Source organism: Daktulosphaira vitifoliae, unplaced genomic scaffold, assembly GCF_025091365.1.
Source record: "Daktulosphaira vitifoliae isolate Bord-2020 unplaced genomic scaffold, ASM2509136v1 Scaffold_1, whole genome shotgun sequence".
NCBI lineage: Eukaryota > Metazoa > Arthropoda > Insecta > Hemiptera > Phylloxeridae > Daktulosphaira > Daktulosphaira vitifoliae.
Window position 1 is genome coordinate 54,499,867 of NW_026099572.1, and position 11,660 is coordinate 54,511,526.

The following is an 11,660-nucleotide window of genomic DNA, read 5'->3' on the forward strand; positions in this document are numbered from 1 at the left end:
AAGGTTAGCATAAAATATAATAAATATAATAAAATTATAATTATAATAATAATTATAATAATAATAAAATAATAATTTAAAATTGTTTTTTTATTATATTTGTATTACATAGTTAATAATTCAAGAATAATGTGTAACTAAGGATAATAATAAAAAAACAATTTTAAATTATTATTATTCTATAAGTAATTGAGTGGGTTATGATAAAAAAATCACTCTGTATATGCTAATACATATAATTCATCTTTTAACATTCACACTTTTTGAAAATACTGACACGGTACTATGTTTCCCTCAGCCGCACATCACGTTATCAACTTTTGTTAATGTGTATAGGATGTGAATCATGAGTGTCGGTGGCCTAGTGGTAAAGAGTTTGTCTCTACGAAGCTTTGGGCCGCGGTTGTTAACCCCATAACGTAGGACCTTTTTCATAAAACTTCCGGTTAATTTTCTATGACCGACCGTGTCAGTACTTTCAAAATATATTTATTATCATATATTCATATATATATTGTATTTACATGGTGTTCATCGTAATTGACTAATTTGAATTTTAGTCTATATAGTCAAATTAGTTAATCACGGTAGTACACCCAGTATTATACAGAATAGTATTTATTTTTCAACTTCATTAATTTTATTTCACTAGCTTAAAATTTTGTTAGATTCACTAAAAAAATAAATCTAGTAAAATTTGAGCACAGTAAGTTCTAATGTGACGTCAAAAACAGCTATTATTATAGTATTTGATATGAAAAATAAGGTTATTTATTATTTTTTTGTAGAGTTAATAGTTTTTCGTGAAATTAAGAAAAACTCATCTCATCTAATTTTAGGAAAAAATAACTTGGTTTATGTTTTTCTCTTGTACTATCTCAAATATTTTAGTTATACTAAAATTGTATAGAAGTAATATTATTAACTTCATTTCTATACTACACATGCATTCTGAACGGCCTCATTGAAATTGTAACAATAAAAACTGTTTATTTTCATTCGAGGTCTTTAATTTTGTATTAAAATCGAGAGAATATTGTGTAAAATTACACGCCTTTCTCAAAATAGTTAAACATTCATCTATTACCAAATATGCGCTTTCATGCAAATTTAAATTGACAAATCACATATTTTAAAATAAAATATTAAGGCAATCTCTATTAAATAGCAAATTAGACCCCTTAATTTGATTTTTTTAGTGAATCTAACAAAATTTTAAGCTAGTGAAATAAAATTAATGAAGTTGAAAAATAAATACTATTCTGTATAATACTGGGTGTACTACCGTGATTAACTAATTTGACTATATAGACTAAAATTCAAATTAGTCAATTACGATGAACACCATGTAAATACAATATATATATGAATATATGATAATAAATATATTTTGAAAGTACTGACACGGTCGGTCATAGAAAATTAACCGGAAGTTTTATGAAAAAGGTCCTACGTTATGGGGTTAACAACCGCGGCCCAAAGCTTCGTAGAGACAAACTCTTTACCACTAGGCCACCGACACTCATGATTCACATCCTATACACATTAACAAAAGTTGATAACGTGATGTGCGGCTGAGGGAAACATAGTACCGTGTCAGTATTTTCAAAAAGTGTGAATGTTAAAAGATGAATTATATGTATTAGCATATACAGAGTGATTTTTTTATCATAACCCACTCAATTACTTATAGAATAATAATAATTTAAAATTGTTTTTTTATTATTATCCTTAGTTACACATTATTCTTGAATTATTAACTATGTAATACAAATATAATAAAAAAACAATTTTAAATTATTATTTTATTATTATTATAATTATTATTATAATTATAATTTTATTATATTTATTATATTTTATGCTAACCTTGCTGATTTGTGGGCAAAAAAATGGTGAGTAAAAATCAATGAAGATAAATCTGCTCAAATCACCTTCACTCTAAATTTCAAACTACAGGATTTCAAACCTCAAATTATTATGAATAATATTCCTATACCAATAAAAGAATAAATCATCTAAAAGAAAAAAAGTGCAAGAAACAAACTACATTTTCTATGTCCTTTCCTCATTTCAAAACTTCAACTTAAAACAAAACTATTACTATACAAAGCTATTATAGGCCAGTTTGACCTTATGGTATCCAAATCTGGAGCCAAGCAAAACCATAGAACATAAAGCCAATACAATCGTTTCAATCAATAGCGCTTAGACTTATAACAAAATTCACATGGTATATAACAAACATAAATTTACATAAAGATCTACAAATTCAAAACGTAAACGAACTTGCAGTAATGTACTATAAGCGATTTCATTAAAATTTATTAACATATAGAAACCCACTAATTAATAAAATGTCAACAAACCCTCCTCGCAGACTAAAACGGCTATGGAATAAAGATCTTCTAAATAATTAATGACTAACTATTCGTAACTAAAAAAAAAAAATTAATAAATAAATAAAGAACATGCTAGAAGTGTGACCATTAGTCATCTCCTTATAATTTATAATTCATGTCATTATTAATATCAATTTTTAAACATCAAATTTACTTATTGTACCAATTCGTTGTATAGATTGTAAATATTCAAATCAAAAAAAAAAAAAAAAAACATCTATTACGATAAAAATGCAAAATAATATTCAGCTTTACTGATAAATTTACTAAAAATATTAATTAGAAAATTTTCTGAATGCATATTAATCTTTACAATACCATTTTTTTAATTCTCATAAAAATTTTTTTTATTAAAACTTTCACTTTAAAGGACAAAAAAAGTAGGTTCAAAATAATTACTTTTTACATATTAAAAATCAAAATCAATAATAATTTGAAAACAATTAAATTTAAAAATTATATAATATATAATTAAAAGAATTACCAATATAGGTATAATTAAGGAAATAAAAGTTGCATTTGTAATTATTCAACAATTTCTTAGAATTAAACACTATCTACAGATTTGCATAGAAGCGTTTCTTATGATAGTGATTTTAATTAATGTCAGATTAAATCTATACTGGACCCAACTATGCTACGTCACCACTGTGCCGCGGCCCCCCAGTGCTGGGTTTTTTTTTTATTAACCTAACAAAACTATGAGATTATATTTCTTGAATTTGGCAGAATACGCTAACCATGGAAAAGTATGCAACCGTTTGTATTGGAATTTTAAATTTTTTGATCGTTTATCTTTACCACTAATTACACTAGCTTACAAAAAAAAAATTTTCCTGCAGCACGTCACGATTCTGAGATAAGAAAGGTCTTGTGTTTTTGTCTACCTGAAATTCTTCACATATGTTTATCGTTTCATTTTGTTAACAACTTGTGTTTTAAAAGTCGTAATTTCCTATAAAAATGTCGTTGAGAATATGTAAGCTAGATCCAAACCGATTTTGTTTTATTTGTGGCAAAATTGTTCAATTGAATCGGGGTTTTTCTATAACAAAACCATTGCAAGAAGCGTATCTACATTATTTTGGATGTGCGGTATCAAATCAAGATAAAAATTGGGTTCCTCATGTAATTTGCAATAACTGTAGATTGGTCCTCAGCTTCTGGTTTTCAGGTAAAAAAAGATCACTGAAGTTTGGCAAACCAATGATACGGAGAGAACCAACTAACCATTTAACCGATTGTTACTTTTGTTTAACAAAAACTTTCGGGTTTAATTCGAAAAATAAAAATAAAATATGCAGAGGTGCCATCAGTGATTAAGCCAGTTCTTCATTCAGAGGATTTACCAGTTCCTACACCACCCGGAAGAAGTAATCCTACTCACAGAGATTCATCTTCAAGTAGTATTACATTTCAAGAGCATAGTGACAATGAAAAATCATGCTCAGATAACTTTGTCGGTGATGATGATAGTTCACATTTGATAACTCAGCCTAAGCTCAGCGATCTTATAAGAGATTTACAGTTGTCCAAGTCCAAAGCAGAATTACTTGCTTTTAGGCTGCAACAGTGGAATTTGCTTGATTCTAGCACAAAAGTTACTATCTATCGCTCTAGAAGTAAGGAGTATGCTAATTTATTCACAAAAGAAAGTGAGTTCTGTTATTGTCATGACGTTAAGGGACTTTTTGACAAAATGAAACAACCATATATTTCAAATGAATGGCACCTTTTTATAGATTCGTCGAAGGAAAGTCTAAAAAGTGTTCTCTGTACAATGGAAATGTGAAGCCGTCTATCCCTGTAGGCCATGCTGTTAACTGTAAAAAAACCTATGATACAATAGCCAAATTAATTGTATTAATTAAATATGAATGTCACAATTGGTACATTTGTGGTGATCTCAAAGTTATAGGTATGCTTCTTGGTTGCAAGGTGGATACACTAAGTACTGATGTTTCTTATGCCTATGGGACTCAAGAGCAAAACATGATCATTATAAAAAAAGAAAATGACCTGTACGAGATAAATATGTCCCAGGTAAGATGAACGTAAAAAATAGATGTTTAGTTGACCCAAAAAGAATAATATTATTACCACTTCACATTAAGTTGGGCTTGATGAAAAATTTCATCAAAGCTTTGGATAAGTCCAAGCCTGCTTTCAATGCCTTTGCTCGGTATTTACGCAACTTTCTGAACCTAAACTGAAGGAAGGGATATTTGTGGGTCCTCAAATCAGAAAACTATTAAACGATGAGAAATTCAAGAGCCTTTTAACTACGGTAGAAAAAGCAGCCTGGAGCTCTTTTAAAAGTGTCGTTGAAAAATTTTTAGGCAATAAAAAAAGTGATAATTATATAGAAATTGTTGAGAATTTATTGCAAAATTACGAGCATATGGGTGTAAATATGTCACTAAAGATTTATTTTTTGCATTCTCATCTAGATTTTTTTCTAGAAAATCTTGGTAGTTGAGTGATGAACATGGTGAGCGATTTCATCAAGTACTAAAATCATTTGAGCAAAATTATCAAGGTTTTTGGGATCAAAATATGCTAGGTGACTATTGCTGGTCTGTTGTGAGAGATACAAATAATTTCTATACATATTACTATATTGCAGGAATAATCTGATTTTTTTTGCTCTGGGTGGTCTAATACCCCTGGGCCACCCCCTCCCCCCCGTAAATACGCCACTGTGTATACTAGACATCAATATATATATATCGATGAAGAATGCAAATATTTAATAAATTTTTGTGATTATTAATTAGTATAAAATATTTTATACTCATTATAAAATTATTACTAAACTATAAAATATAAGTTTTATACAGATAACAAAAAATATTAGCTTTTAGTATTCCGGATAAGCCACTAGTAACATTGTAGCTGTTTCTAACAAGGCAGAAAAATAAAGTTATAGAGTGTTGATGCTAGGATACTACATTCTAAAGTAGTATTATTATACGTTAGATTATTCATAATTAAATTTTTATTCTGATAAAAAATAATGATAAATTTGCAAAAATTATATTAAAATATATTTTAATACAATGATACATTTCTCAATAATAAATATTGTTTCAAGCGGTGTTAAAATTTATAGTGTAGTCTGGTTTTTAAGATAGGGTACTGCTATTTTTATTACTAAATTTTTATTTTTATTCCTGGCCGTTCTCTTTATACTGCCTAAGTATAAAATAGAGAATAACATGCAAAGTATTGCTCCACAAATTGTCAATCGGTAATTTTCTAGATTATTCCCAATTTATTAGATAGTTAAATATGTATGTTGCAATTAAAAAAAATAAAGCTGACACCCCTATAAGGTATAAAAATTATATACAACTAAAAGAAATCAAAAAATATTATTTCAATATTCTATTTATTTTGTGAGTAATCGAGTGATTTATTATAAACCCATCACTATGTACATAATAATGATACAATAACAATAATGGTTAATAAAAGATGTTTAAAAGATAAATCATAATTTTTTTATATTTTTAAAATAATTAAAAATTGTTAAAGTCTATTATTGAATTGTATTTGTACAAGTTTGATACTTGACATTTAGATTTTCTAAAAATTAATTTTCTTTGAAAACCAAGAGTATATAAAACCTTAAAAAAATTAACGAATTTATTTTAATTGTTAAACTAAATACATAAAATTATAATATTCTCATTATAAGTATCTGGTCGATTACTCAGGTAATTATGCTATAAAAACATGTTATTAGTGTGTTTCAGACATAACTGACAATGGTTATAGCAGTTGATACAATTAACATTTCACTTATTTTTAATAATAATTTATGCGCTTATAGACGGTTGAAATAATATTTTCCATTATTTATTTTCAAAAAAAAAAAAATTTTATTTATTTTTATTTTTTAGTTTAAATTTATATCTTTCGATACAATTATAACTTTGTTCAAAACATTATAAATATTTTTTAAACTACATTTAAAGCATATAATTTATCACTTATAAGAAAGAGAATATATTTTTTGTATATTTATGATTTTAGTATATACAATAATTCATTTACAAGTATTTTAGTCAGTGACCGGCTCCTGGTTTGGATGACGGTATGATTGCATCCCCTACTAAAATACATTAAAAGAAGAAAATTAATTGTATATTCTTAATTCTACATTGTTTAAACATATTTTTTTTTTTAAATGTAAATTTAAAATAGTAAAATAGCTGAAATATATTTGTCGAATGTCAACATTAAAGTTGTTTCCCTCAGCATATTCGGCTACGCATTTACACAGTGTCGTCCATACGGTAAAATATTAGTATATTACTAAATTGGGTAATTTATTTTTAGAATTAACTGCACATACACTCCTCGTTTTCGGTTGCTATAGTAGTATAATAGCTATTATTTTCATTTCTATTTCCTACTGCGCCTTTTAAATAATAATATGTGTATTGTATTTTATTTTATTATATTTAATTTGACAATTTTTTATACCTATTGTAACGTGACAAAATATGAATTATTATGGTAAAGATAAATTTACTGTTTTGCTTTGCTAATGGGCGCGCGTACGTTATATCCGACCGTGTAATCAGAAAACTGTACTGTTACTGTCTAGGTGAATGCTATACACACAATATTCTTTATCAGTTTAATAATCGTTCCCTATATGACACATACACTGGCCACCACTGTCAATACCTCTATAATTTTAATATTGTTCATACTTTTATCTTTTTTATAATTTGTAAATAGTTAAGCCGAGACCCTCTCCCAAATGTGATCGTCGTCGTCGTCGATGTGTCTCGCCCGGTGTGTAACAAAATTGAAGCTCTCTTCCCTTTGAACCACCGTCGTGGTATTTTGGCTGTGTGCGTACAGCCAACATTATTTTGCTTTTTCGTGTGTGTCGTTTTTTTAATAATGTATTAATTCAACAAGGCGTCGGCCATTTCTTGGACCGAGATCCCCTCCTTAGGATGAGTCCCATCCGAGACTTGGTATCGTAATGTCTTTTTTATTTAATCTAATGTTTTGAGCCTTTTCTGTGTAAATTTATTCTTTTATGAAGTATATATATATTTTAGTTATAATTAATAAATACAAGGTTATTACATAATACATATATATATTATTCCCGCAGTGCCCAAGTACGGTTCGGCCGGCCCGATTACAAAAATTATCCGCGCGCGCCCGGAGTACACGGACTTGTTCCAGTGCGGAAGACACTTCACGTGTACTGTTTAAAAGTTGTAGGTTAACATTTTTTTTGTCTTAATTGTTTTTTTTTCTTTTGTCCCTTCATTTTCAGAGTGGTTTTTGCCTTCGAGTTTTGTCTACTGTCGTAACTCAAAAATAAAAATATATAATAGAGAGAGTTCTCTAAAATTTAAAAGGTGTCAGAAATGATTATTATTGTCGGTGTAAAAATGTGTAAGTGAGAGTTACTTTTGTTTCGGGGTGTAATTCGAGGGTCATAAAATAACGATGTAAAAAATCTTACCTGGTAAATTCTCTGGTTCTTATAATTATCCTTATTGATGATATCGATGAAGATAATAAATAAAATACACAAATTCAGATTTTTAGTACACAAATTAACACATAAAATTTCGACAATGACGATTGCTACGTTCGCACAACTTAATGCGGAGCACGATAGAAAAGAGCGTAATGCGGACCACGAAAATAATAGCCCAAATACAGAGCACGAAATGAATAGCTCAATACGGAGCATGAAATGAACAGCCAGGAGCAAGGGTTTTCTCTGGCTTTTTATAATATTTTTTTACCCCCAAAAATCGTCACTGTCGAATTTTTAGTATAATTGTTTATTGATAAGTAAGCATTAAAAACAGAGATCAATACAGATGAATAGAACATAAATTATTTTGACGTTTACATATATAACATTAACATGTTTTTTTTTACAAGCAAGACGAAAATTGATACAATGCATTTAACTATTAATAGTAGAATAACAAAGATGACAAACATAATATATAGATTTTATTTCGGTGAGGAAGGATTTTTAAAGTAATTATTAATTGATTTATGATCGAACCGCATACACTACAATGTAGTTAAACAGTGTGAGTCTTTTGACTATTTCTCTTAAATGTCTATCTAAGTTTTTGTTCGAAAAAAGGATCATGTCCTTGTAAGAATATAATGTATAATGAAACAAGTTAAAATGTACCACTTCTATCCATANTTTAAACACTATCTAAAGATTTGCATCGAAGCGTTTTTTTTTATAGTGATTTTAATCACTGTCAGATATCATTATCCAACTATGCCACGTCACCACTGTGCCGCGGCCCCCCTGTGCTGGGTTTTTTATTATATTTAATTTATATTTACAATTTTTTTATACCTATGACTAGTGGTGTTATTTTTAAAGTCGCATCCTCACCACCCTTGATTTTAGTACAAAGTAAGTAGTAGTGAATATGAAGACTCTTTATCGTATAGAGAGACTGACATGCACATAAGTTTAAACATAAACTGTAAAATCAATTTTACTTGAATCGAGTTTATTTTTTTCAACTCCAAAGGAAGTTTTGTGAGACTCTTGGCAGATTTTTTCACGAAGCCTTAAACATTTTTTTTCGTAAGAGCAATAAAAATATTTTCTTAGGACAACTGTGTACTCGTATAACATATTATATATTTTATACAAAACATTTTTTTTACGAATACAATAAAAATAATTTTAAAATAAAATATAAATATATAGAGATTTATCCTAAAAAAAAAAAGCTTTAGATAAATATCGAATAAAAAATGAATTTTTAAACATAAAAATTATCATTTTCTGGCCTCTTTTACAGCAACAATTTTAATCAGCTCATTTTTCACAAATTTTATTTGGCTAGTGTGATCGACGGAGTCGTGAAACAGATTATTAATTAGCGTTTAGCACTCAGTCCTGTACAAGTCTCCGGATTGGATAGATATTTTTGAGTATTCGCCTAAAAACAGGGCAACCCTGCTTAGGTACCAGAAGCGGACGGTGATTCGACTTACCGAACGGTATCCGGAGTGGCGACAGACATTCTGTCGTCACTGCCACCCGCCGTAGATAGGCCTTTTGGACATGAGCTCCGCTGAAAACGCTACGGGGTCCTCATGGGAAATACCAGCTGTTTCTCAGCGGATGACCATGCTTCAATGGCGGTCGCACCTTTTGGCAAAAACAAGCGCTGAGTAGACCAGATCCCTCTTGGACCCAGTCGTTTAGACAGCTGGATGGACTGAACATAAAGTGAGATTACTTACAGTCTCCTACAAGTGATGTCAGGATATGGCCATCGTAACAAGTATCTTCGCAGTATTAGTAAGTCAGCCGTGCCGACGTATGAATACTGTTACGGCTTACAATAATACGGATCGTATAAAAAAAGAGCTTGAAGAGTTTTCGTAGGTAAAATAACAATCGAAAGTTTTCACTTCCCGACCAGAAATATCTAGACATGAAAAAAATGTTTCCATAAAATAAAAAATTGTTGTGGTGTCTTAAAATTCTTTTTTATTTACTAATTCCAATAAAACATTAGTATTTTAATTTCATAAAATCAAAAAATATTTTTTTTAGATCTATCACCAAGGAAAAGATGATGTATTTGCAATTTCAGATAATTCTGTGTATTGTAAGTAAAAAAAAAAACAATAAAGTAAGGCATGGCACAGTGAGGAAATTGTTGGGATAGATTATATCTAACCATTAGTAATATCACTATCATAAAAAACTTTTCGCTACGCATCAGATGAATTCACAAGAATTTTTTCTATTATTAAATACTAAGTATTTTGAAATCTAATTTATTTATTTGAACAGCTCTTAAACTATCTCTTTAATCGAATAGAAGGTATTTTTTTTTAATGAGTTTTTTTTTACTTAAAAACAATTGACTTTCACAAATATCATAGAAATACAATATTTGGGAAAAATTTTTTGAAATTATTGTAGCAGATTTCAAAAGTTTTAGTTTGAAATAGACTTCAAGGGCGTAGTCATTGAGAAACATTTTAAAAATTTGAGTTGAAAAATAATTTTTTTTGTATGTGAATTTTCATAAAAAGCATACTTAAAGTAATTTTATTGATTCTAATTTACTTTTTATTATTTTTATTATCAGTGTTAAAAATAAGCTATAGCAGTTTTAAAATGCAGAAAAAAAAATTGTGAACATTTGTATTAACGTATTAATCATTAAAATCTGTCGAGTAAATGCTGAGAATTTCTTTAGATAGATATCTTATAAAAATAAATACAATATATTTTATATATACGAAAAAGTATAAATGAATTACTGTATAGAATCTATCATTATAATAATTTTGAATATTTTTCGCAATTTAAAATTACTTTAAATATGTTGCCGTATGGGCTGTTCTAAAAAAATCTAAAATAAAATTGGGGAAAAGAACTCCGCCATACGGCTTAAAATAGGGGGAACTAATAATAAACAAAAAAGGTTTCTAATCAATTTAAAATTGCCAAAAGAAGAATATTTTTTGTTAACACAAAATAATCTTACCCAGCCCAATGAATACAACTAAATAATTAAATACGAACAACTGAATAATCCATAAATATAATACTTCATATTACTTACATGCAGCTATGCTCCATATGAATAAAATGAATTACAATCTCCAACAATAATACAATATCTGTAGTTTCCCTGCAACAATGCACTAGCCAATGTAAAAAAAAAGGAAAAATGAAAACAACTACATATGCCTTTAAAATAATAATATGATTAATGTATTTTAAAAACAAAATTTGAACAATGTTTTACTAATTCATACAAAAAAAACACTTAACTAAATGAAAACCAATGTAACTTAACCTAAACTGTATAATACTACAACAGGTCCATACATATATATTTTTTGAATATAATGACCAAACAATACAGGCCGCTGATGAGGCGTCCTAACAGCTGATGGCGCACAAGCTCTACCAGCTGACCACATTCAACCAGTGCAGCACTCACGCTTGGCGCGAATAAAATTTTTGAAGAATACATAAATGAATTTGAAATTTTAATTTCAACTAATTTTAATTAGTCTTCCTATCAACAATATTTTTTTTGGACTCCAATAAATAATTGAGTTAATATAGAAGTTTAAATATATTATGTGCTTTTTTTTTAATTTCTTTTTTAAAATTTCCCAGAAATCTTGATAACTTCTATTATACATCAAATAAATGTTAATTATTTGTACGTTAAGTTCTAAAATAGGATAATT

At 28.3% G+C, this 11,660-nt stretch overlaps 2 protein-coding genes across 13 annotated transcripts in view; one reads left to right on the forward strand and one right to left on the reverse strand.

Moving 5' to 3' along the window:
• Positions 1–11,660, forward strand: part of LOC126894920 (uncharacterized) — a 383,474-nt gene that overhangs the window by 333,598 nt on the left and 38,216 nt on the right. For 2 of the 12 annotated variants that reach the window (XM_050666293.1, XM_050666292.1), the window contains exon 2: positions 9,997–10,051. The exons of the other annotated variants lie outside the window; for them this stretch is intronic. In XM_050666293.1, the coding sequence (XP_050522250.1) occupies positions 10,016–10,051 (36 nt within the window). In that variant the 5' untranslated portion in view covers positions 9,997–10,015. The remainder of the gene's footprint in view (positions 1–9,996; positions 10,052–11,660) is intronic. 12 annotated transcript variants of the gene reach the window in all.
• Positions 1–11,660, reverse strand: part of LOC126894924 (uncharacterized) — a 28,498-nt gene that overhangs the window by 9,843 nt on the left and 6,995 nt on the right. The window lies entirely within an intron of this gene.